The sequence below is a fragment of the Hevea brasiliensis genome, chromosome 11 (assembly GCF_030052815.1).
Source record: "Hevea brasiliensis isolate MT/VB/25A 57/8 chromosome 11, ASM3005281v1, whole genome shotgun sequence".
Lineage (NCBI taxonomy): Eukaryota > Viridiplantae > Streptophyta > Magnoliopsida > Malpighiales > Euphorbiaceae > Hevea > Hevea brasiliensis.
The window spans coordinates 97,753,807-97,780,029 of NC_079503.1; the positions used below are offsets into that span (position 1 = coordinate 97,753,807).

The 26,223-nt window shown below is 33.9% G+C and overlaps 3 protein-coding genes across 6 annotated transcripts; all 3 read left to right on the forward strand.

Annotated features, from left to right (window-relative positions):
• Nucleotides 1–592: 592 nt before the first annotated feature.
• On the forward strand, nucleotides 593–5,228 carry LOC110639453 (L-ascorbate oxidase homolog). The gene is made up of 8 exons (XM_021790401.2): nucleotides 593–966; nucleotides 1,116–1,225; nucleotides 2,875–3,145; nucleotides 3,280–3,382; nucleotides 3,641–3,986; nucleotides 4,148–4,513; nucleotides 4,599–4,677; nucleotides 4,763–5,228. The coding sequence occupies exons 1-8, from the start codon at nucleotides 829–831 to the stop codon at nucleotides 4,973–4,975; spliced, it is 1,626 nt and encodes a 541-aa protein (XP_021646093.2). The 5' UTR covers nucleotides 593–828; the 3' UTR covers nucleotides 4,976–5,228.
• A 1,808-nt stretch (nucleotides 5,229–7,036) lies between these two features.
• Nucleotides 7,037–9,334, forward strand: LOC110639490 (two-component response regulator ORR22-like). 4 transcript variants are annotated; one of them, XM_058129502.1, is made up of 6 exons: nucleotides 7,037–7,300; nucleotides 7,490–7,566; nucleotides 7,659–7,695; nucleotides 8,205–8,418; nucleotides 8,561–8,717; nucleotides 8,799–9,334. In XM_058129502.1, exons 1-6 carry the CDS (start codon nucleotides 7,066–7,068, stop codon nucleotides 9,009–9,011), a joined length of 933 nt encoding a protein of 310 aa, XP_057985485.1. In that variant the 5' UTR covers nucleotides 7,037–7,065; the 3' UTR covers nucleotides 9,012–9,334. The 4 variants fall into 4 exon arrangements, with proteins under 4 accessions (XP_057985485.1, XP_057985487.1, XP_057985486.1 ...); XM_058129504.1 differs by having other exon boundaries at nucleotides 8,829–9,334; XM_058129503.1 differs by having other exon boundaries at nucleotides 8,576–8,717.
• Nucleotides 9,335–16,266: 6,932 nt separating this feature from the next.
• On the forward strand, nucleotides 16,267–17,626 carry LOC110639484 (glycine-rich cell wall structural protein 1-like). The gene is made up of 2 exons (XM_058129426.1): nucleotides 16,267–16,325; nucleotides 16,504–17,626. Exons 1-2 carry the CDS (start codon nucleotides 16,267–16,269, stop codon nucleotides 17,624–17,626), a joined length of 1,182 nt encoding a protein of 393 aa, XP_057985409.1.
• The last annotated feature ends 8,597 nt before the right edge of the window (nucleotides 17,627–26,223 follow it).

Genomic DNA, 26,223 nt, shown 5'->3' on the forward strand with positions numbered 1-26,223 from the left:
AATGGAATTATTGGGTACTTTTCATATTCACTTCCTAAATCCATCACATCACATGCATTTGTTTTAGGATAATTTATAATTTAATTTGGTAAAATTATATCAAATATTTTAAAATTTATGTAAAATTAATTTTTAAAATATAACTTTTGTTATTATTAAAAATCATAGAGTTAAAATTACAATAATTTAATATTAATTGGATTAATAATATAAAATTTATTTGTGTAAATTTTATTTATAAAATTAAGAGTTTAAAATTTTAAATTATTATTATTGAGAAATTTTTACTTGAATATTGAGAGTCAAAAATTATACATTTAAAATAAAAAAATTATAATAATTTAATTTTATAATTTTAATATTTATCATAATTTAATTTCCATATATGAAATAGAAATTTTTTTTTATGAATAAAAAAAAAAAAATTAAACTTTAACTTTAACGCAAATTTTCTTTTCATTACCGGAACAATAACCGATCATCAACCGAGACTTCAAGTTGACGGTTCCTGATTTGACTGAACCGGTAAATATTCCACTAGTTCTACACGTGATCAAGCCCAAGTGACAGCGAGTACGTACGCCATCTTTCCTGCTTTGTTACATTTCAAAACAGAGCTTTGCTCTCTAACCAAAATAGAAGAAACAAAGATTAATTCACACATCAATTGAGAGATTTCAGAGATAAATTAGAGTTTATGGAAGAGTGACAACCAGAGATGGAGGCCCATTTCCTCTCTTTATAATGCACCCTTCAAGTCTTTGTTTTTTGGCAGATCCAAAATCTCTTTATTTGCATTGAGGAACAGAGGGTTGAGCCTGTCAAGAAATGAGAGGTTGCAGGGCTTTTTCTTTCCTTGTCTTCTGTTTATTTCTTTTTCATGGCGTTAATGGGGAGAACCCTTATAGGTTCTTGACGTGGAAAGTCACTTATGGTGACATCTATCCTCTTGGAGTTAAGCAACAGGTATTACATTCACGCGATGTTTTCTTGGTTTTGTTTTATGCTGTTCTTGGAAGCACTCATATTTCGAGTGGTTTTACTGGCATTTCAGTTTAGGAAGTGATGTTTTCTTTTTTTCTTTCTTTTCCTTTCCTGATGGATTGACTTTGCAGGGAATCTTGATTAATGGGCAGTTTCCAGGGCCACAAATCGATGTTATTACAAATGATAACCTCATTATCAACGTTTTCAATTACCTGAGAGAGCCATTCCTCATCTCTTGGTAACAGTAACTAAACATTGCCCCTTTATTTTCGCCCATTCTCTTTCCCCTTTATATATATAGTTTGCTGCTTCAGTTTGATTGTATAGAAAATGGAAGCAATCTACTGAAGTAAGGATTTTTTTTTTTTACGGTCTTGGATGCGTCATTATTATGCCACATTCATGTTTTGCTTTTTTTTTTTCTCAAATTCTTATGTGGTTCTTCTTTTCTTTCTTTATTTCTTTCTTTTTTTTCCCCTCGCAACCAAGCAATCTGTATCTGTTACTCTTTGCATGGATCTTCCTGCTATGGAACAAACAAACTACAGGAAAAGTTTTTGGGTTTGAATTCACTGTACCAGATCTGCCGTTAAAAGCTCTCAATTAGCAGAAATATGGGAATACTATTTTCCTTTTACCTTAAATTCACTATCTAGTATCTACTACTACTAACAAAACGCTCTTGAACATTTGATCTATCAATCACCATCAAGATCTGTATTTGGAGGGTTATTTTTGTCAATTGCATTTTGAGAATATCCCTTTTCTTCCTTACCCTTGAGGCCTTGATACTGCAAATTTTTGCGTTCAAGGGAGGGCGAGGGAAAGTTGGGTTTTAGCTCTAAACAAGTGATTTTAAGTATTGAATTCCACTTGAACTCTTGATAAGAGGAGAAAAACATATAGGGATTCATACAGTTCATTGTTTAATCCAGCCATTGAAATGAGGTGTGCTTTCCAAGAAATCATAGAAAATGTGGGAAGGCAGGAAAACAGTGGCCTTTTCAGCCACTTTTGTTGGTCCTTTCTCTTTTTTAAACTGACATTTTGCAGACAGTCACTTTAAGAATCTGACTTTATTAGAATGGTGTTTTCATGGTTAAATCTCAGTGTGATTAACTAATATTTGCCATAGAACTCATTGATTGGTCAACATTGTAATAGGTTATTAAAATATTCAAATTCTGCAACTAGCAACATGTAATTAATTTCTTACCCACATGTTATATCTCTGGATCTTGAGACCTCCATTTTTATATTGGGCATAATATTGTGTCTTGGTGGTTCTCGTATTGTTTAGTCAGACTTAAATGTTTGTCTTATTTATAATTTAATAAAAGTCTGGTTTTCAATCTTGGTTGTGCTTATGGCTGCATTATTGAAGCCAATTATATTTGTGTAGCTTATAGTTCCATGAAGACATGGAGGTCTAAATGCTCACTCATCTAATATCAGATTAACCAAATGACTATCATATCAGACTTTTAAATCACCGAAACCTTTTTCAACTGATTTTTAATATCATATTAAACAATAGAACATAATTTATTTTTTTGTAAAATATTTTTCACAGAAATTATTTTATGTAAAACAAACGTCCTTAATCTTTATTTTTAATGGGCAGGCATCCTTTAACCTAAATATCAGCACAATCTTTGGATTTTTAGATCTCCTTCCATGATAGTTTTGTCATTACTTTCCAATCAGAAAGTGGACTTCTCCCCTTTATTTAGAGGTTTAATTTCCAATCAAGCACATTGCACAATGACAAAGTGTATTTACCTTTGAGCTTAATCTCTATGATAAAGTAGAGCAATAAGTCGAGGATATTTGATGTTTAATTACAGTATTTGACTCTTGGGTATTATGTGTTACAACTTGCAACAGGAATGGCATACAACAGAGGAGGAACTCATGGCAGGATGGAGTGTATGGCACCAACTGTCCAATCCCACCAGGGAAAAACTTCACTTACATCCTCCAAGTGAAGGACCAGATTGGTAGCTTTTTTTATTTCCCATCACTTGGAATGCACAAGGCTGCCGGAGGGTTTGGTGGCATCAGAGTTTGGAGCCGCCCTCAGATTCCTGTGCCTTTCCCTCCTCCTTCAGGGGATTTTACTGTACTAGCTGGAGACTGGTACAAGAGAGATCACTATGTGAGCACCTTCATATGATTATCCCATTCATATTGCCGTTTAAATATCTTATTCTATCATCTTTATTTTTTTTTTCTGTCTAGGCTTTTTTTAATATTTCTATTTTCTAAGTATAATTTTTCTTCTTTTTATAGCAATTGAGAAGAATATTGGATGCTGGTCATGATCTTCCATTCCCTGATGGGCTTCTCATCAATGGTCGTGGATGGAATGGATACAGATTCACAGTTGATCCAGGTGTCTGTTAATGAATACCATACATCTTTCCCACTTGAAGTACTTTTAATTTTTCAATTTGTAGCTGTTGTCCTTCTTATGCTTCTTGCGTTGTGAATGTTGAATATTTAACCAAACTTTATGAAAATTTCATTCTTGATGACTAGAGTTTACCTTGCAGCAGGAAGTTTCTGTCATGCATCGATTGCACTGTTTCCAAGTATTTAATTTCTACTTGTTGAGCATTTACAGCTCATTATATTGAATACCTGTTTGCAGGTAAGACTTACAGGTTCAGGATATCAAACGTGGGCCTTGCAACATCTATTAACTTCAGGATTCAAGGGCATAAGATGAAACTGGTGGAGGTAGAAGGATCCCATACGCTACAAAATACCTATTCTGCCCTTGACATCCATCTTGGGCAGTCCTATTCTGTCTTGGTCACAGCTGATCAGCCAGCCCAAGACTACTACATTGTCGTTTCCACACGCTTCACTGCTCGTGTACTCACAACAACTGCCGTTCTTCACTATAGCAATTCATATAAAGGAGTTTGGGGTCCAATCCCAGGTGGTCCTACTACTCAGATTGATTGGTCCCTGAACCAGGCCAGATCTATACGGTACAATGCAATCACTTTCAGTTTATAACTTCATGCCTTCTTTTTGGTTTCTTGCTAAATGCTAATGGACGATCTTTTTCTATTAGTGAACTCACAATTCTCACTTACAGGGCTAAAATCCTGGCTTATCTCACGTGTTGTATAATGTTCTTTTAAACCAGTTGGAATCTGACTGCAAGTGGGCCTAGGCCGAATCCCCAAGGGTCTTACCACTATGGAATGATTAAGACAAGCCGCACAATCACTCTTGCAAACTCTGCTCCTATTATTAATCGCAAGCAGAGGTTTGCTGTCAACAGTGTCTCATTTGTTCCTCCAGATACTCCCTTAAAACTTGCAGACTACTTCAAGATTCCTGGAGTTTTCTACCTGGGAAGTATCCCTAGCTACCCTACCTGGGGAAATGACTACCTCCAGACCTCGGTAATGTCTTCTAATTTCAGGGAATTCATTGAGATTGTTTTCCAAAATTGGGAGGACACTGTTCAGTCATGGCACATAGATGGCCATTCCTTCTTTGTTGTGGGGTAAGCTTATCTGTCCTAATTCTCAAAATTAGTTGCATTATATTTTCTGTATTGCAAAGATATTGACCAATGATGATATGAGCAGAATGGATGGAGGACAATGGACGCCTGCAAGCAGGGCAACATATAACTTGAGAGATGCAGTTGCTCGTTGCACAACTCAGGTATGATGAATATGGTGTAATCTAAGGAAGCAATATGAAGTTTAAGATACCTTAATAGTTAGTTTAACTGTTTGATTGAAAATAGGTATATCCCAAGTCTTGGACTGCCATTTACATGGCTTTAGACAATGTGGGAATGTGGAACATTCGTTCTGAGAACTGGGCTAGGCAATATTTGGGGCAGCAGTTCTATCTCAGGGTTTACACCTCTTCAAATTCATGGAGAGACGAGTTACCCATCCCAAGGAATGCTCTTCTTTGCGGCCAGGCAAGAGGTCGTCACACGAGGCCTTTTTGAATTGGATTAGAATTTAGATTATAGTTCTTGTCACGATAGGGTGACATGGTTCTTGAGGCAAAAGGACTATATATTCATTCCTCCCGGGAAATTGTTAATGCAGGAGCTCAACTTGAGCTTTGAGTCTTCATTCTTGCCTGTATGACGTTGTGATCTATGTTTCTAAGCCTATTCTTGTAAACCCATTATGAAGAAGCTGTTCTGTAGTCTCTGAATACTTTCTTGACTCCAATATAGCAATATAATTATGACTTGTGAGTTGTGACAGTCAAAGCAAAGCATGTTAAAGCAAGATGTCAATGGACGAATAAATATGCAGTCAACTGATTAGTAAAGGTTTAGTGCATATGATTAGGGGCAAGTGAAGACTTGATTAAGGAAAGCATGTCAAATCCTAGTCAACAATTACGTCTTCCAAATCTTGAACCGTAATTATGATTTCTTTGATTTGGGTATGATACAGACAGGGGCTGTCCAGTCCATGGCCACATACCCTCTTGTCACCTAGCCCACATGCCAACACATTTACGTAATTCAGCCATTCGTACATATTTACGTAATTCATTTTTTTTATAAGCGAGGAAGAGTAGCTAATAAAGTTATAAAATAATAAAGGGAAGTGGGGGTTTCATATTTGGAGAGAAGGGCAGATGGGTTCTTGATATATGTTTCCTTGAGGTCATGCAAACGCATAGGTCATGTGCCCATATTCCTTTCTTTTGGCTACGTTTGATTTATTAGGCGGTTGGCCAAGTTTGCTATTTTGACAAGCAGTATTAAATATTTGGAAAGTTCAAAGCGCTTTGAGAATTTTTTTTTTTTTTTTTATAAACCTTATGACAGAACACTATACACCACATTTTATTCAAAATTAAAAATACATTTAACTCAAAATAAAAATTATATGATAATAAATTTATAGATTATTCTTTCTACTTATACGTTTCTCACTCACTCATTTAAGAATAAATTAAAAAAATAAAATATCTTGAATTTTAAATCCACAGGATCACTTTAATTCTGGAAAAAAAAATCGTATAAATAATTTTAATGATGTATTACTATATTTAGACATAGAGAACCAATGATACGTTACAATATTTAGACTAAAGTGTTTTATAAATTTCTTTTTTACTTAAAAAAATTTTAAAAATATAAACATTAATTTTTCAATTTAATTAAATAATAAACAAATCTTTTAAATTATTAAAATATTTTATTAAATTTTTTATTTTATTAGACGAATAGAAAATATTAATTAATAACGACCTAACATTTAGATATAGATGTCAATGACAAAGGCAACATTTAGACTTAAATGTTTTATCTACATCACTCATAATTTGATTATTTAAAAAAAAAATTATTATTTAAAAATAAATTTAAAACTAATATTTAATTAATTTAGTTGAATCAATAAAAAATTCTTTTAAATTATTATAATATGATCTTATTAAATTTTTTTATTGATTAAATAAAAAAATTATTTTTTTCAAAATTTTGTTATGTGTGAGAATTTATTAAGGATATATCCATTTAAATTACTATAAATTAAAAATTTTAATTTTTGTAAGAGAGTAATGACCCCTTTTAGCCCTCGGCAGCATCTTATTTATCATTTAGTTTTTTTTAATTTTTTATTATTAAAAGGAAAATTTAAAATATAAAGAGATAATTTTTTTCAATTTAATTAAGTAAAAAATAAATTTTTAAATTATTAGAATAAAAATTTATAATTTTTTTTATTTAACTAAGTCAATAAAATAAATTCAACATTTTTAAATTTTTGTTAAGAGTTATTGAAGGCTAAATATGATAGTTTATTAAATACATATTCATACTAAAATTATCCCAAATCTAAAATTAATATGTTCACTAATCATGAACCCAAATCTGAAATTCCGTGTCCGAAAGTTCCTTTTTCTAATCGAAACTCCAAGGGACTAAACTGACTTTAAATAGGGAGTTGAGAAAAAGCTGCACATAAGGACAATTTTTTGCAACAAAGTCTTTCTAGTATTTATTCTCTTTTGTATCAGCAAAGACCAACTTATTCTTGTTCTTGCACATTCTCTCTCTTTCAAGACATCATGAAGAAACTGGTATTAGATGCTGAAACCTCTCCTAAAGCCTATCCTTCCTCTTCTCTTGACAATTCTCATATCAGAGCTTCTAGGAGCCGATCATCTGATAATCTTCCTGCTATAAGCTTGAAATCCCCCTTGGTTAGGCCTTATGTTCGATCAAAAATGCCTCGCCTTCGATGGACTCCTGATCTTCACCACTGTTTTGTACATGCAGTCGAAAGGCTTGGTGGAGAAGACCGTAAGCTTTGTTTATACGCATAAGTTCCTCTTCCTAATTATTATTTTTTCAAAAAAATTATAACTTAGAAATGGTGTATAGATAGTCTATCGCATAAATGATTTCCCTAAAATTATTTTTATCCATTGAATGATAAGATCAGTTTTAGATAACCCATGTTTTAATTAATTTGTGGGATTTGAATTGCAGGTGCTACTCCAAAGATGGTTTTGCAGATAATGAATGTGAAGGGGCTTACCATATCTCACGTAAAGAGCCATCTTCAGGTTCTGATTCAGTCTTTGATAAGACCTAAAAACGTTTACTTACTGTGGGTGTATGAGAGAGGTTTTGTAACGTTTTGGTATGGTATGGACAGATGTACAGAAGCATGAAGCATGAGCAGATGATACAAGGTATGCTACATTAATTCATCCTTATCAACTATTAATGAATACTTCACTAATAAGGAAATGTGGACAAAAAGAAATTAAATAAATAATTGAAGTATGAATATATATGCAATTTCCTGAGTTAGGAATATACATTCATTTCCCATTATTGGCTAGTGAATAGAAAGCTTCCCATGATATACATGGTTCAGTAATGGAATTTGCATTTGCTTTTTCAGCCTTTCACTGCCATATAAGGTTCAATGTGAAGATGATATGAAAGGAATTAACCCCATAGATGCATACATGCATACATACATACATATTTCCCTTGCACCACTAATGTTTAATATACTTCTTTCTCCACAGAAATTTGAGTATGTATGTGGAATTTTCCTTGTGGACTTTATGTATGTGTATGACAAGAAATTGGACTAATTGATTTGCGGGATATAATCATATCCATTTTGTGTCCTTTTCTGATCCTCATCATCTGTGTAGTTTTATGTATGTTTGAATTTTTCTTTGTGCAGAAGCGGCTTTGGCAGCAAAGAAGAACCATAAGGCTCCTGGGATTCACCATTCAGCCTATTTCTCACACCTGGACTCTATGAGTTGCCATCAGAATCATCATCAGTTGGAAGACAAGGGATTCAATAACAATTTACTACTCTATCAAGCAGGCCATGGAGCTCATAACCCCAGTTACAAGCTTGCTCTTAATAATACTAGCATCACAACACAAAGGTTCTCCAATTCAAAGATATTTTGTGTAGTATATTTGTCTTCATTTTGGTAAAATCGTAGATATTGTCATCTTTATTTTGGGACTATATAAGAATTAACCGAAAATGGCATCTTCAGTATATATTTTCATAACCATGTACAGTGTATATTTTTGCAGGAAAGAAAAGCAAGAGATGTGGATTGGAATGAGTTTGCTAACTGAGTCATTTTCACATGAAGAAGTAACAAGCAAGGAATGGGAGAAGAAGCCTGATCCTTATATCATATTCAGTGATCTACTCAAAAGCTTCACTGCTCAAGTAATTACTCCTATTTCTCTTCTCTCATGATTATTATTAGCTACTATGTTTGTGTGTGTGTATATATATAATAACTTGAAGATTTATGTCTCCATGCATTTGATCTCTCAGAGGACTAATGAGCAAGATAAGAATCAGCAGAGTTTAGAAGATTTAACTCAGATTGCACTGAGAATAGAAGGGGACAAAATGACTTCATTACAAAACTCCAAAGCTTCAGAGTCAGTGTTGAAGCTGAGGAAAGCTGAGAATTTATGTGTGGATGATGTTTGTCTTGACCTTACTCTAGGTTAGAAAATGATGCTCATGATGAAGGAGACAGTTTGGACTTTCATCATCAGCTTCATTTGCTATGTTGCCATGGTTTTCGTACAAAAGATCCCACCTGGAATGAAGCAATCAAAGCACAGCCATAGCTAGCCTGCCAGAGTACTGCTTCTGCTACCAAATGGGACGTAGGGCATCTCTGAAATAGAGCAGCAAATGAAGCTTAATTACTGCGTTAGTAGGTAATTAAGCCGAGCTTATTTCCAATTAAGAATAATCAATAGAATATTCCTAGGTTGGCCCAATGAGAACAGAAAACTTCCAACAGTTATACATTTACAGTTCATATATACCTCTAACATATATGTGTGCTTAATTTATAGCTTAATTATTAAGTTTTTATAATTGAAAATTTGCATATAATTTTAATTTTTAATCGTTAACCCTTAATTAACATATAAGAAATTCTTATCTGTATTTATTTATCATGAATTCAAAATATAAATATAAAAATTCATATATTTAATTAGTAAATTTGACCATAGCACACCATACATTTTATATTTTACGTTCATAATAGGCATAGCCGAATTTTAATCAGAAAATTTTTTAACATAATTATGTCATCATATGTATGGAGAATGCATATATAGAAAGAAATAATAGATTAGTTGTTCATCCTTAAAGAGGAAAATAAGCTATGATTAATTCAATGATAATCTCTATAGAATTATGAGGTTATGCATTAAAATTCCAATTTGATCCCAATTAATTAAAAATAAATGAAATAACTATGAAGGACCAAAGTAATTTCTGATGGGATTCTTCAATACCTAATCCTACAGCGAGAAAATTAAGGTATAAAGAGAAGAGTAAATGTTTTATTTCCATTTTCTTATATATTTTATAAATTTAGTAAGGATATTATATTTCATTATTGTTATTTTTGGTATTATCTGCAATATTAATTTTATTAATTAATGTATGATAATCACATCAATTATTTTAAGGATGGTAGTAGGGCAGATTTTGGTAACCCGCCCGCACTCTAATAAAATGGATTTGTGTAATTTTTAAATGAGTTTAGACGGATTCGAATTTAAAAATTTATACCCTCATTACTCTTGGTATGATTCAAGTTCAATAACTTAGATATTCGCTATTCGAACTCGTTTAGCTAATAGGGTATGAGTTCCCATGAATACTTTAATCTGTTAAACTGAATTTTTTTAAATTTATATTATAATATCTTAATTTATTTAAAATTTATGATTAAATTTTTAATTTGTTATTATTTAGTATATTGTTGAATATAATTTATGATTTTTTCTTTTATCATGATTATAATGAACTTAAATTTTAATTTATGTAATATACTTGTTTAAATTAGATAAATTTTGATAAATTTAGTATAATTTGTTTTTATGGTTAATTTATTTATAGATTTTTTTATGGTTTATTTAATAAAATTTACATGCGAAATGAAACTGTAGTATTTATTATTATTTAATTATTTTTAAATATAATTTTTTTGTCATGATTTTCCTTTTAATATTTTGGATTCGTGTTTAGGTTTTGATATCTGACTCGTACATCTCTTACACACTATAAATTCCTGGTAAAAAACTCATATATAATTTAAGGACTAATATATGTATTCCAACGAACCCACAGAAATTCAATCGGAGCTGAAGATAGAATAGCAAATAAAGCAAAACCAGTTAGCTAGGTTTAGTCAATTCGACAAAGGGTAATCACCTAGATGTCTCTTTTTCAGTAGTGGCAGGTGGGTGTATTAATTTTCCAATGGATTTAGATGACAGGATGAGTAAAATTTATCACCTTCTCAACTGTCACCTTTGATTTTCAATTTTCAAAGATAAAATTGTGTTATATAGTCCTGTTCTTGATGCTAGTTTTGTCATTATAAGGTATTAATATCGGTGGATACATTCTCTTGATTGATAATGGCTCCTGCTAGGCTTTTCCTGGTGTTTATTCTTGGTGTGTGCTCGTTTTTCACACTGATGATTGGAGGCTAAGGGTGCAACTGGCAAGAAGAAGACATTCTTCTTCAAGTTTCCTGGTTGTAGTGGTACCGGTAGTACCTTGAATTGTGGCGGTGGAGGAGCAGGGCTTTGGTGCTGTGGGTGGACAAAATTTGTGGCGGGGAGGGTGGTGTGGGCGTGGGGTGGGTGTGTTCTACCTTTTGGGGTGGAGTTGGAGGCTTGGTGGCAACAGGAAGTAGTGGCGGCGGTGACAATCTCTAATAAAAGAGATGGAAATGAACCAAATTCATTGAGATTGGCTCAATAAAAGCTTGAAATTGATTTCTAGTCTCATTTAATAAATGAGTCAAACTCAAAATTTACAATATTCAAACTTGTTAAGGCTTAATTACGAGCACGGTTTATATGTTCATGAGCCTGCTCTTAAAATAAGTTCATAAACAGACTTATTTATAAAAATATTTATATTAGTCATTGAATTTCATTATATTATAAATATTTATTATTTTATTCATAAAAATTCTAAAAATAATATAATATTTCAGATTATGGTATAATTAATATATAAAATGTATTTATAAAATATAATTATTTATAATTTAAGTTTAATTTTTTATGAAAATTAAGTTTTTTATATGATAATTAATTAAAATTTCGTAGTTTAAACTTTATAATCCTAAATCTAAAATTCGTTAGAATTGTAAATAAATCAAATTACTCACGAGCTATTTGAAATTCGATTTGCTTGGCTTAGTTTAACTTGTGTTGAGCTAGTTTTAGTTTAACTTGTGTAGAACTAGTGTTCTAAACAAATATTCAGCTTGAATTTGAAAAAATTTTGATGAATTAAGTTTGGACTTTTCAAGACTACTCATTCGTTTACACCTTTATTTTTGATGGACTGGGTGAAAGGTTCTGTCTCTAGAGATGATTTTGGGTCTGGCAGTGATAGTGGATGCCTCAATAGGAGCAATGCGAGTGAAGGCTGAGGCAAGAGAAATAGTAGCAGCTCAATCTATTTAGATTTTATTAAATTTAAATTAAATAAAATCTGAATTATATTTAATTAATTTATCAAATTCGCTAAAATTAATTTAGTTCGGAAGTTTAACTTAGTTCAAGACTTCTCTCATCATTTTATGCTAATTATTTAGCGTGAACTTCAAGTCTTGAATTGTTTCCAATAATATATGGATGGAAAATAAAATTGTTCTTTTTAATTTTTCATTTTTTTTGACATTTTAATTAATATAATGAAAATTGTTTAATGAATGAACCAACTTAATTAGAGACTACACTATTCTCATATAAATTAGGAAATTACCAATCAAAATTTTCTCAATATTCTTTAATTTTATTATGTAGTCTATAATTATTTCAAAATAAATTTACTCTTTGCCGTCAAATATATTAAAAATAGAAGCATTCAAATATTCATATTATTGAGGGATTATATTTAATTCATATGTATATGTTTTTCCATATATATATATATAATTTAAGTTAAATTAGAATTACGTATCTACAATTAATTAGGATAAAATTTAGCTTAAGAATAAATAAAATAAAAAATTTAATAGAATTTCAATTATAAAGTTTGATTGTAACACCCTAGCAAATCCCACATCGGCAAAACACGGGAGAGATGCTGGGTTTATAAGTTGGTAGTTCGTAACCCCTAGTGACGCGTTTTAAAACCGTGAGGGCTTCAGTCCAGAGCGGCCGTTACATTTGTGGTATTAGAGCTGCTCCGCGTTCAACCTTGAGCGATGGTGGGGCAAACCTCAGCAAGGACGGGAGAAATGCTGGGTTTATAAGTTGGTGGTTCGTAACTCCTAGTGACGCGTTTTAAAATCGTGAGGGCCTAGGCCCAGAGCGGACAATATCACTAGTGGGCCGAGCCATGACATTGATAATTAAAGTCTCAAAAGGACTAGATTTTAATAGTATATGTATGAGTAGTTAGTTGACCATTATATTGTAGGGAGCTTACAAAGTGAAGAGGTGCTTTGAATTTCATGAATTTTTTTGGTTTGAGTGATTTTAAGAGTGAAAAAAATAATTAGTTATTATAATTATTTTTTCTCTTATTGGTGAATTTATTGGTGGAGTAAACTTATATCAAACCACGTTAAATTTTTGTGTTCTTTAATTTGTGTAGGTGAAATTTTCATGACAAGTAGTATTAAAGCTGTGGTTTGAGATGTCAGAGATGGCGAGTGTAAAAATTAAGATGGAGCTGTTTGATGAGAAAACAATTTAAATATGTAACAAAGCATTGTGAATGATGTCCTTGTATAATAAGGATTAATTAAAATATTGAACAAGAAAAGAACCGGCAACCATGAAAAATGATGATGGATAGGAGTTTCAATAAAAAATAGTAAGTGCAATTCGATAGACATTAACCCCTAATGTGAAGTACAATATCTTGAAAGAGACTTCACCGGTTGTTCTATGGAAAAAATTGGAGAGCTTGTACATGTCAAAATCACTCACAAATCGTTTGTGTTTAAATAAGGAGTTATACCAACTTAGAATGAAAGAAAGTACTAATATAAAAGATTATTTTAATGCTTTTAATAAATTAATTACCTATGTCTGGTGTGAAGGTAAATGATGAAAATAAAACTTTGTAAAATTAAATCTTGGTCTTTTCAATTGAATTAATTGTTGAGTAAGGCAAAAACTAAGTATGATTTCTTAACTTTATGAATTGCAAACAATTTTAAAACTTAAACAATAGCAAATTTGGATTGGGTGATCAACCAATTCGCAAACTTAAAGAATAAAAAATTTTAAAATTAAGTATGTTTTAAAAATTAGTAATCAATTTGTAAATCAGTTGTAAATAGAAAAAAAATAAAATAAAAAATTGAACAAAAATTTTTGAAGAAAAAAAAATCAATTGCTAATAGTGATTAATTTTAATAGGTTGCTATTAGCAACCAATTCGTAAATCGGTTGTAAATAAAAAAAAGAAAATAAAAAATTGAGTGAAAATTTTTAGGGGAAAAAATCGATTGCGAAATTAAATTGGTTACTAACAGTAACAATTTTACAAATCGATTGCAAATAAAAAAAAAATTGAAAAAAAAAATTAGTAACCAATTTACAATTGGTTGTAAAAATTGGTTGCTATTAGCAATCAATAAGGAATCAACTATAAATAACAATCGATTTTAGTAATTTATTACAAATCGGTTGCTAATTTTTGCAACCAATTACAAATCAATTGCTAACTCTAGAGCTAATTAAAATAATTTTTTAATTTAAAAACCGATATCCTAAATCGATTGTTGTTAGTAACCAATTATAAAATCAGTTGTTATTAGTAACAAATTTTAGTAACCGATTTTAAAATAGGTAGCTAATCTTATATTTAAGGTTTTTCTAATATCGATTAACAATCAATTATAAATCGATTGTTATTTGCAATTGATTTTCGATTAACAATCAATTATAAATCAATTGCTATTAGTAATCGATTTTAGTAACAAATTATTAATCAATTGCTAATAACAACCGATTTAGCAATCGATTCTTAAATCGATTGCTAAATATTTTAAAATTAATTATTTTATTAAAAAATAACCAAAATCATAAATTGATTATAAAATTGCAATCGATTTCATTCAGTTGCAATAATCGATTGTAAAACTGATTATTTTTTATAGTGTTAATTTTAAAAATATATCTTTTACAATGATTTAATATATTCAAAATAAATAATTTTATACTCCTTTCTAATAAAATTAAATCTTGATCTTACCCATTGAATTAATTCTATTGAGTAAGGTGAAAACTAAATATGATTTCTCAATTCATTTCCCCCCTTTTTGAATTGCGAATAATTTTAAAACTTAAAGAACGGGGAATTTGGTTTGGGTGATCAACTTGAACATGTGAATATATTCCAAAACCTTCAACTTGTTGTATAAATAGTAGATAATAAAATAATGGGTGTACCATAATATATTGTATACATAACATTGTATAAGTGTATGATGGCCAGCAGGTAAACTGGCTGAATCCCAACATCCATCCATCCATATGTCACACGTATATTAATCTGACATTTGTCATTCCATTATCTTCAAAACCATAACATATCTTCAACTTTTGCTTTTTTTAAATTATTATCACTTTTGGCTTATAGAAAAAGGGAATTGAAAAAAGCAGTTGCTCCTAACATGGATATATGATTGCCAGATACATACCAGTTCTTGTGCCCTTGTGACCCACAATTTAAGAAATTAAATCAATTGGTACTGCAAGCCCAATTGAGTATTGCTTGTTTAGTTAGGAAGAAGACATGGAAGATCTAGAAGAGATGAAGCCATGTTTATGACTGGACTCCACTTTGGAATTTCAAATGCTACATCTATACAAGGAGCTGCTAAAGTGGGAGTAGTTAGCTTTCATATATATACCCTCTTCTAATTTGTATAGTATTCAGTATATTATTATTATTATTATTATAATTATAATAATAGCCTTACCATATGGCATCTTGGCCTGCCGGAAACAAATGATGCAGGTGTCAGCGATGGAGATTTCGTTTGAAGCTGGAAATTGTCATCAGAAATAGAGAAAAATCTTCCTAAAGATTATGATTGGACCCAAAATGGGGAAGATGGTCCATGAATCCAACCGTGCTAATTGTTTAAGGCCAATCATTGTATGTTGGAGATGTTGCTGGCCCAGTTGCCTCTACTTTTCTAGGCTTACACTTAGAAGAATCCAATATCCACTTAGCCACTACACCAACTATAACAACCAAATAAGCACACTTATATCATGCGCAACATTGGTCAGATGGCATCCACATGGATTTTTCATCCTACTTGGACATTAATTGGTGGCCCTAAAGCTAACAAGGTCTCAAATTGAACTAGTTAACTTTCAGAAAAGTGAAATGCCAGATAGGATTTGAAGAACGACACATGGGTTTTTCAATTTTCATATACTATATTGATATTGAAAGAATATATAGCAGTAGAGTCTAAAATATATACTTCAAGAAGATGCAGTATTACCTACTACTCCACTATCGATCTGTCTATATCATAATACATATTGATCATCTTCACAAAATCATATATTTATATGTATTTAATTTCTAGGTAATTATTTAGATTTTGCTAAAAATATAGTTTTCAAATTGAAATAGAAATTATATATATAGGCTTACACGCCTCACCTTGTTTGAGTTTTGTAATATTTTTTTTTCGTCGGCTATAGTTGACCATACAAGCACTACCTGGATCATAATGCGCCCGCCACCTTTGAGAAAAAAGCAAGTGAAGGAAAAAGAGTTGAAAAAAGTGAAGTATAATATTGATATGATTAATATATAATTATATCTATGGTAGCATGGATCGATCAGCTACTTCTATAAATAAGAGACGGTAGGGAAGAGGGGGGCAAGCAAATGGGCTTGGCTTCATGAAACTTGTTTCTTCTAGAATGTCTACTAAATTATTGTGCATGATTTTTCTTGTTTTTAGCATTTATAGTGCTTTAAGTGGTTTTGGTCATGGAGGGGACGTTGAAGATGAGAGCAGCTATGGGGGTCCAAGTGGATGGAACTCTGATCATGATTATAATAATGATTATTGCTATCGGAATTGGCGGAGTTGCAGAAGCTTCTTTGGAAAAGTTGGCGGAGGTTTTGGTAACCAAGGTGAAAGAGGTGGGATTGACAGTGCAGGAGGAAGCAGTGCGGGAGGAAGCAGTGAAGGTAGAAGGCAAGCAGCTGGAGGAGGAGGAGGTGGTGGTGGAGAAGGTGGAGGTGGTGGAGAAGCAGGTGCTGGATCTGGGCGTGGTGAAGGCTATGGAGCTGGTGTAGGACGTAATGGTGGTGGCGGGGGTGGTGGAGAAGGTGGTGGCGGTGGAGGAGGGATTAGTGGAGGTTCTGGTCATGGTAGTGGACATGGTGGTGGGGGAGGTATTGGAGGGGGAGATAATGCTGGTAATGGTGGTGGTGGAGGAGGAGGTGGAGAAGGTGGTGGAGGTGGCAATGCAAGTTTCGGTGAAGGGTTTGGTCATGGCAGCGGTTTTGGTGCTGGGATTGATGTAGGTGGTGCTGGAGGGGGTGGCGGTGGTGGAGGCGGCGAAGGGGGAGGTAGTGGAAGAGCTTCAAATGGAGGGTATGGTCATGGTAGTGGTTTCGGCGCAGGTGGTGGTATAGGTGATAATAAGGGTGGAGGAGGAGGAGGTGGAGGTGGAGGTGGAGATGGAGGTGGTTTCAGTGAAGGGTATGGCCATGGTAGTGGTTATGGAGCTGGTGGCGGTTTAGGTGGAGTTGGTGGTGGTATTGGAGGCGGAGGAGGAGGAGGAGGAGGAGGTGGGGGAGGTGGTGGTTCTGTTGGAGGGTCAGGTCATGGTAGAGGTTATGGTGGAGGTTTTGGCACAAGCGGTTTCGTCTCAGGAGGAGGTGGTGGAGGTGGTGGAGGCAATGGTGAAGGATATGGACATGGTGAAGGAGGAGGTTTTGGAGCAGGTGGTGGTGACAATGGCGCAGGTGGAGGTATAAGCGGTGGAAGAGGTCACAATGGCATTGGCATGGGATTTGGGATGGGCATTGGGTTTGGTTTTGGTATAGGAAATGACGATGGTGACCATCCTTGACGCTTAAATAAACTCCAGAACATCAACACACATTATTTTTCAGAGATATGCACTTTTAATTTCTTTTTTAAAATAAAAATAATATATCATTACCCGTCCATTAATCTTCTTTATTTTCATTTTTTTTTACTGCCACCATTTTAATTTCACTAAATAATAAAAAAATTAAATTTTCATAAGTTTTTTCAATTTTAATAAAATCTTTTAATTTTATTAATTTAGTCTAACTTTCATATTGGTCTCAATTTTAGCAATTAATTTAATTAAATAATTTAATTAATAAAAATTATTTAAATATTTACTAATATTATTAATGTTAATTATATTTTTATTTTATTATCATTAAATAAATCAAATAAAATCAAAATACTTACTATTTAAGAAGTTATAATTAGATTTATTTTTGTTACATTATTTATTAATATTTTATACTTAAATATTTGAATCTTTTCATTCTTTATATCTTAAATTCAAAATAAAATGGCAAGAAAGACATAAATTAAAAATGTAATAAAAAAAATTAAAATTAAGATAATAATATTAGATATATTATTTAATTATTATACCTTTTATCAATAGGAGTTTTGTTAAAATTAATATGTAACACCCATTTTAAATTTTATTATTTTATGAGCATTTTTGGTATTTTACTTTTATTTAAATTTTAGGAATTTTTTTGAGATTTTTCGGACTTTAAAAATCGGGTTCGATTTTCCGAAAATATAAACTTTGATGATTTTTAAAAATTAATTTAAAGACCACGTGGTAAAACTAAAAATATATTTGGAATCTACGTATTTTTCTGAGTTTTCTGAAATTTTTTCGAAATTTTTGGACCTCATTTTCGGTCCCTAGGCAGAGTAAAAATTCAAAATTTTGTATCCTGAATCGGACCGGCCGAATCGAACCGGACCGGATCGGACCGATCGAATCGGACCGGCCTTTTCCTTTTCTTCTTTCTTCCTCCCGCGCGCGTCGACCTATCTCCCTTCTCTCTCTCTTTTCTCTCTCCTCCCTCCTCCCCTTGCCGCGCCGCCGCCTCCCCTGCCTTCCCACCTCGCCGGCGCCCCACCTTGGCCCTCCCCCACGGCCGGCTGCCGCCTGGAACGCCGGAAAACGTCGCCCGAAGTTTAACGACGCGTGCGCGCGGCTGTTGATCTTCCCGGCCAAAATCCGGCCGATCCGGCCACCAATCGGACCGGGTCTTGTGTCTACTCGTCGAGAGCTTTCCATAGACACTAAGAACACCGAAATCCATCGAGCGGTTTGTCCGATTTTTGCCCGGGAAGTTTTAGCCCATTTTGACTTTCGGGCTAGATTTCTCACAAACCGTGAATCCCACGAGAAAACTGAGAGTACCAAAGCACTCCACTCGTCGAGTGCTTCGCGGCGACATAAATTTCAAATTTTTCCGACACCGTTTTTTGATGGGTCCCACGGAACTTCGCAGTGTCTTTTCGAGCATTAAATGAGCTTAGAAAATTCTAAAAAATTTATGTACTAACCCCCGTGTTGTGGGCTTCGTGTAGGTATCCTCAATTCGCGGAAATTCGACAGTTGACCTGATCTGTGAATTTCCGGCCAGACAGACCTGTTACCGGAAAAGTCTCCAAATTGGACCGAAGTTTTGGCTACCCCCCCATTGTCAGACGTCCCGAGCGCGTCCCCGAAGTCAGAATCGGCAAAGGTAAACCTGAACCTTGTTTTTACGTAATTTTCTAGTGCTTAAATTGGATTAAAAATCCATAAAATATTCGTGGTAGCTTAGAAAATTATGATTCTTTTTGCAATAGCTTAGTAATATTGCTAAGGACCGCGGGGCAAAGTTTTAGAATTTTTAGAGCTGATTTGGGTGATTTTTGCAAAAATGGTCAATTATAAGGACTAAATTGAAATTTTACATATTGTGATGGATGATTGATTTGATGGGCCCAGGAGGAGCTGTGTGATGTGATTGAGTTGTGGACATATGGATTGTGAATATAGAAGTGTGTTTTGAGCCCTTTTGCAGGTTGGGTAGGTCCTAGGTATAGGGGAGACTCTGCCGGATTTTCAGCACGACTTAGGACGTATTTGGTCTTTTCTTTGTTTGTATTGAGTCAAATTTATTAAATGATGGTAATAAAAATTGTCAGGTGAGCCGGGACAGCCTTCTTCCTCCGCCTAGCCGCCTCAGTGACCACCGTCAAGTCTGTGAGTAAAATATTAATTTTAATTGTAATTTCGATATTATTATATGTTCAAGCATGCCCATGCATCACTTATATGCGTATATCTATGTAGATAAATTCTAGGCACGATTTATGTTGCATTCATAACTGTGAAAGTGCCATGGATGTTGTTGTGGTAATTTGGAGCAGTGTGCGTGCGTTGGCGTGCGTGTGATGTGGTGTGGACTATAGATAGGACGGGTAGACACGGCTTGAGATCTTCGCTGGGACCCGGTCCTTCGGGGTAGACACGGCTTGAGTTCTTCGCTGGGACCCCGATGAAGGAGCGAAAGCGTGAAAAACACAAGATTATACCATTGAATTCAAAATTTTTCACCTAGGGTCACAAGCACCATGCAAGATTTATTTTTATCTATTTGATTTCAATGATAAACAACATATTAAAACTCTTTTAATATGTTTTTGGATCTGTATTTGCCATTTAAGATTTTAAAATTAATCAGATTAATTTTAGAACCCTAGATTAAATCAAGAACGATTACACTAACCTCTTGATGTCTTTGCAGCGTGTCTCGCCTTTGAGATTCGTCTTGAGGACACGGATGTTGTCCCTCTAGCTTGTCCACACCAAGAACACCTATGGCAGCCCTTGAACAGCTTCTAAAGCCTTTTCTATTAATTAGAAATTCAAGTTCTGCCTTTTAAGAGATTAGAGATGCAAACAGGACACTAGAAACAATTTCTAGTGTTCTTAATTCAAGAGATTGATGGCTAATCTCTTTGAATTGATGAGAGATGAAGAGAAATAGCTGGAGAGGCTCAAAGTGGCGTGACATATGAGAGGAGAGGCTGCTGGTTATGTTTTCTTTTCATAACCCCACTTAAATAGCTAGGTTAACACATTAAACCCTAGCCACATGTCACCTTTTGATTAGCTCTAGGTTTAAGTGACCCAATCACATTGTGCCAAGTGTCAAACCTATATTTAATCTTGATTTTAATCATCTTACATGATTAAAAATATTTGGCAAGCTTATGTGTTATGCCATGTGTCACCATCTCATGGTGCCACGTGTCACACCGCAAAATGACCAAAATGCCCTCGTGTCTTAATTTTGAGTTCTTAACCCAAAATAATTATTTTCTTCTTCTAATTAATTTATATCAAATATAAATTAATTAATTAATCTCTATTAATTAATTTCTCATCAATTAAATTCATATTTAAACACTTTAAATATAAATTTAATTTATACTACACATCCAATAATCTAGATTTGGTTTCAAGTCATGCTAGGGACTTTGCAATTTTATTGCAAACCAAATCTATTTAATTAATCAATTAAACTCTTTAATTAATTAATTAAATCATATTTAAATAGGTGATAACTTGTGTATGTGTGTGACTTACTAGGCTCATCACTAATTGGCAATGAGACATGATATCAACTCTTAATATCATCGAACTCTTTCTTACCATAAATGATTTCTCTAAATCATTTTATGAACCTCATAGACCATGGTTAACACCTAGCATAGCATGCCATGGCCACCCAATTAGTAATAAGATTTACCTTAAATGAACCTATAATCATATGTTACCATGCACTAGAATCTCTCTCTGTTACAAAATCCCAACTCAATTTGAGTCATGGTTTATGTCAAACTCCATTTGCTATGAATATTATGTTCTCTTTTAATTCCAGTTCTTGATTAAAAGATTTTCTCATCGTAAACTCTTTTACGAATAAATCTATCTGTCTGGCCAGAACTTGAAACATCAAGAACAATTAAATGAACATAGGATTTTAACTCTATTTACTTAGAGGCAGATTCCTTCTTGATCAACACCTACCTCCATATATAACTAGCAGGAGCCAACACATGCCCATATACCCATACATAGTACAAGTATGAAAGCGAGATCAAACTCAAACTACCTATATACAAGATAATCGTGCTATCTCGTGTCTAAAGATTATATGCATCGATATGATTTATGACAAAACATTGACAAGAGTAAACTCCATGTGCTTGTCATAAGTGTCACTAGTTCGGCCTACTTATCATTTATAAGTGCCTATCATGTTTGTTATATGGCATGAGACTCACCATTCCATCTTATTTATATCTCATATAAATAACTTGGAAACAAACATGAATACAATCTTTCTGGATAAGTCATGTCCTTATTATGAAGTATCCTCGATTGTGAACCTATTTATGATACTTTGTGCTAGAAATATTGTCACTCATATTCTTAACAACTTAAGAATAATATTTCTAACAAAATATCAATGGACCTTTTCTATTACACATAAATATATTATGTAAACGGAAAAGTGGAAATGCCTTTTATTAATAAAATATATACAAGATACATACTAAATGATATGCTCTAGGGCATACTACTAACAATCTCCCACTAGCACTAGAGCCATTCATTACAATACCTTAGACCCATCTTCTCAAGATGTCAGTCTAATCGAGCTTGTGACAAAGGCTTAGTGAATGAATCACCGGATTTTCAGCTGATGCTATTTTCTGCATGGCTTTATTGCCTTGCCCAACTATATCTCTGATAATGTGGTAGTGCCTTTCTATGTGTTTGGATTTTGGTTGAGACCTTAGTTCCTTAGCCTATATGACTGCTCCATTATTGTCACGGTGTAGTGGAACCTGCGACTCAATGGAAGGAACTACCGTAAGTTACGTAACGAACTTCTTTATCCAAACGACTTCCTTTGCGAGATCCGATGCGAGAATATACTCACTCTGTAGTGGAATCTGCAATGCGTGCTCTGCTTGGAACTCTTCCAACCGATCGCACCTCCATTACAAATGAACACATATCCAGAGGTAGACTTTCTATCATCGATATCGATTGGAAATCGTAATCGAGATAACCATCCAATTGCAAGTCTCCACCTCCATAAATCAAGAATAAATCCTTAGTTCTTCTCAAGTACTTAAGGATATTCTTGACAGCTATCCAGTGTTCCAAACCTGGATTGGATTGATACCTGCTAGTCAAACTAACAGCATATGCGATATCCGGCCTAGTACACAACATTGCATACATTAAACTTCCAATAGCCGAAGCATATGGAATCCTGGCCATCTTATCTCTTTCTTCAGGTGTCTTTGGAGACATCTCTTTAGAAAGGTGGATACCATGTCTCACTGGTAACAATCCTCTCTTGGAATCAAGCATGTTAAACCTCTTTAACACCTTTTCCAAGTATAGACTTTGGGATAAACCAATTATTCTTTTCGCTCTATCTCTATAGATGCGAATCCCAAGAATATAGGTTGCTTCCCCTAAGTCTTTCATGGAGAATGTATTTGACAACCATACCTTTATAGTCGTCAACATACCTGTATCATTACCCATCAACAGTATGTCATCCACATATAAGACAAGGAAAATGATAGCACTGTCACTAACCTTCTTATATACACATGGCTCATCCTCATTTTTGATAAAACTAAAGGATTTAATGGCTTCATCAAAACGGATGTTCCAACTCCTCGAAGCTTGTTTCAACCCATAAATGGATCGCTTTAGCTTGCATACCTTGGAACCATCTTGGGATTCAAATCCCCTAGGTTGTTCCATGAAAATGTTTTCTTCAATGTATCCATTAAGAAAAGCTGTTTTGACATCCATCTGCCAAATCTCATAATCATAGTATGCACTATTGCTAATAAAATCCTAATTGATTTAAGCATGGCAACAAAGTAGAAAGTCTCCTCATAGTCTATTCCTTGCCTTTGGCGAAACCCTTTCGCTACTAGCCTTGCCTTATAGGTCTCTACCTTTCCATCATAACCAATTTTCTTCTTGAAAACCCATTTGTTCCCTATAGGTACAATACCTTGGTGGGTCAACAAGATCACAAACTTGAGTGTTATACATGGAATCAATCTCGGATTTCATAGCATCAATCCATTTTGAAGAGTCTATATCTGATATAGCTTCTTCATAGGTAAGTGGATCATCTCCATGATCTACTTCTTCATGAGTAGACAACTCTTGTTCTTCTTTATGAAGAAAACCATATCTCACCGGTGGGTGAGATACCTCGTTGTTCTACGAGGAACAGTGTAGATGTTTCATCAATGGGTATAGGTTGACTAGATGGATCTATATCCATCCGATGCATTGGTTGGTCATAATTCTCCAATTCTAACTCTATTTGCCTTCCTTTGCCTCCTTCTTGAACAAACTGTTGTTCAAGAAATGTGACATCTCTACTTATCACAACCTTTTGTGAAGTAGGCAAATAAAAATAATATCCAAAACTATCTTTTGGATATCCAACAAATCGACCTTTTACGATCGGTCTCCAATTTATCAGTGTTCAGCTTTTTGATATAAGCTGGACAACCCCAAATCTTAACATGCTTAAGACTTGGTTTTCTTCAATGCCATATCTCATAAGGTGTGGAAGAAACTGATTTTGATGGAATCCTATTCGAATATACAAAGTCGATTCTAATGCAAATCCCCAAAAGGAGATTGGCATATCAAGATAGCTCATCATACTACGTACCATATCCAATAGGGTACGATTTCTCCTTCGGATACACCATTCGGTTGTGGCGTTCTGGAGGAGTCCGCTGAGAAACAATGCCATACTCTCTCAAGTATTCATCAAATTCAGTACTCAAATATTCACCTCCACGATCTGATCGCAGAGCGTTAATATTTTTGCCTGTTTGATTTACTACTTGATTTAAATTCCTTAAACTTTTCAAAGGATTCATGTTTGTATTTCATCAAATACAAATACCCAAACCTTGATTTATCATCAAGAAAGGTAATAAAATAATGAAAGCCCTCTAGCCATTTCTTTAAATGGACCACATACATCACTATGTATTAGCTCCAAAATATTTTCAGCTCTTAGCCCTTGTCCAACAAAGGGTGATCTAGTCATTTTGCCTCAAGGCAAGATTCACAAGTTGGAGTAGGCTCGAGCCCAATGAGGATAGAATCCCCATTTTCTCCAATTTTGCAATCCTATCTTCTGCAACATGACCTAACCTTAAGTGCCAAGTATATTTTGAACTTGAGTTGGTTTTCACCATGGCATGGCTTTCAGATAGACTGCTACACTCTGGCCAGGGGAAACACTTTCTTACGGGCAATGGAAACACGTTCCTGTTGGCAGTGGAAACACTTTCCTTTTGGCAGTGGAGACACTTTCCTTTGCCTTTATCAGCTTTGGTCTTCCTTTTACATTTAGCTATTTTCTTGGAAGGACCAGAATCGAGGTTTCTTTTTCTTATTGCCCTTCTTCTTGTTGGACTTTCCAAGTAAGAAGATGCAACAAAGCTACCTCTTTCCCTTTATTGCCCGGCATATTCTTATGGGCAATAACAAGCATGTTTAGTAATTCAGCTAAGCTGCATTCTTGATAATTCATATGGAAAATTGTAACAAAATTCCCAAAGGCGAGGAAGGGATCAAGGATCAAATCCGTCTGTAGTTGGAAATCCATGTTGAAGTCAAGATGTTCCAACCGCTCAATCACCGAATCATCTTGTGGACATGATCCCCAACATTCATCCCTTAGACATCCTCATACGGAATAGCTGTCTAGATATCTCATACCTAGCATTCCTGTTGTGCTCACCATATAACTCTTGTAGGTGAAGGAGGATCTCACTCGCACTCTGCATGTTCTCATGTTGCTTCTGTAACTCATTACTCATGGAAGCAAGCATGTAACACTTAGCTCTCATATCATGCTCCTTCCACTTGTCCAAAGTTTCATGTTCCTCTTGTGTGGCCTCTGGAGGTAAGGGACCAGGAACATTTGAATCTAGAACATATCCTATATGTTCAAGGTTCAGGACAAGTTACAAATTTCTTAGCCAATCAGACAGATTAGGTCCTGTCAACCTGTTGTGATCAAGTATGCTTGCAAGGATATTGGATGGTGGTGGTTGTTTTGTGCTCATTATTATCAGAAAATTAATTGCAGAAAATAACCAGATTAATTAGTAAATGTATCATGTAATTAACCAAAATGATTATGGTCTTTTAATCAAATTGGTCCTCCCACTAACTTAGCGAATCCTACACTTCCAAAGTAGAAAACGGAAATCCTAGTTGGATGGATTTCTAGTGGGTGATTGAATTCTTATAATTCTATTGATCATCCTCAGGTACATCCATTATTGGAATTACAATAAACTATAAGTGAGCAACTCCTTGCCCATCACATCTCATGTGAGGTTCAATCCTTTTACTAGCCCCTAATGCTCAAAATCTCAGGTACATCCAATATTGACTTATCTTGCATTAGTTAAGTTGATCCCATTGAGCCAGTAATTATGCAAATAATTTTAATGTCCTCAGGTACATCCAATATTGGCCACCAAACCATTTACATATTTACAACATCTCATGCTTAA

Bases quoted from the DNA above. Each gene is read 5' to 3' on its own strand.
- LOC110639453 (XM_021790401.2), top strand. From the start codon at position 829: ATGAGAGGTTGCAGGGCTTTTTCTTTCCTTGTCTTCTGTTTATTTCTT. The intron at 3,383-3,640 runs GTGTCTGTTAAT...ACCTGTTTGCAG, and splicing joins CAGATTCACAGTTGATCCAG to GTAAGACTTACAGGTTCAGG. The intron at 4,678-4,762 runs GTATGATGAATA...GATTGAAAATAG, and splicing joins TTGCTCGTTGCACAACTCAG to GTATATCCCAAGTCTTGGAC.
- LOC110639490 (XM_058129502.1), top strand. From the start codon at position 7,066: ATGAAGAAACTGGTATTAGATGCTGAAACCTCTCCTAAAGCCTATCCT. The intron at 7,301-7,489 runs GTAAGCTTTGTT...TTTGAATTGCAG, and splicing joins AAGGCTTGGTGGAGAAGACC to GTGCTACTCCAAAGATGGTT. The intron at 8,718-8,798 runs GTAATTACTCCT...AATAACTTGAAG, and splicing joins TCAAAAGCTTCACTGCTCAA to ATTTATGTCTCCATGCATTT.
- LOC110639484 (XM_058129426.1), top strand. From the start codon at position 16,267: ATGCGCCCGCCACCTTTGAGAAAAAAGCAAGTGAAGGAAAAAGAGTTG. The intron at 16,326-16,503 runs GTATAATATTGA...TCTTGTTTTTAG, and splicing joins AAAGAGTTGAAAAAAGTGAA to CATTTATAGTGCTTTAAGTG.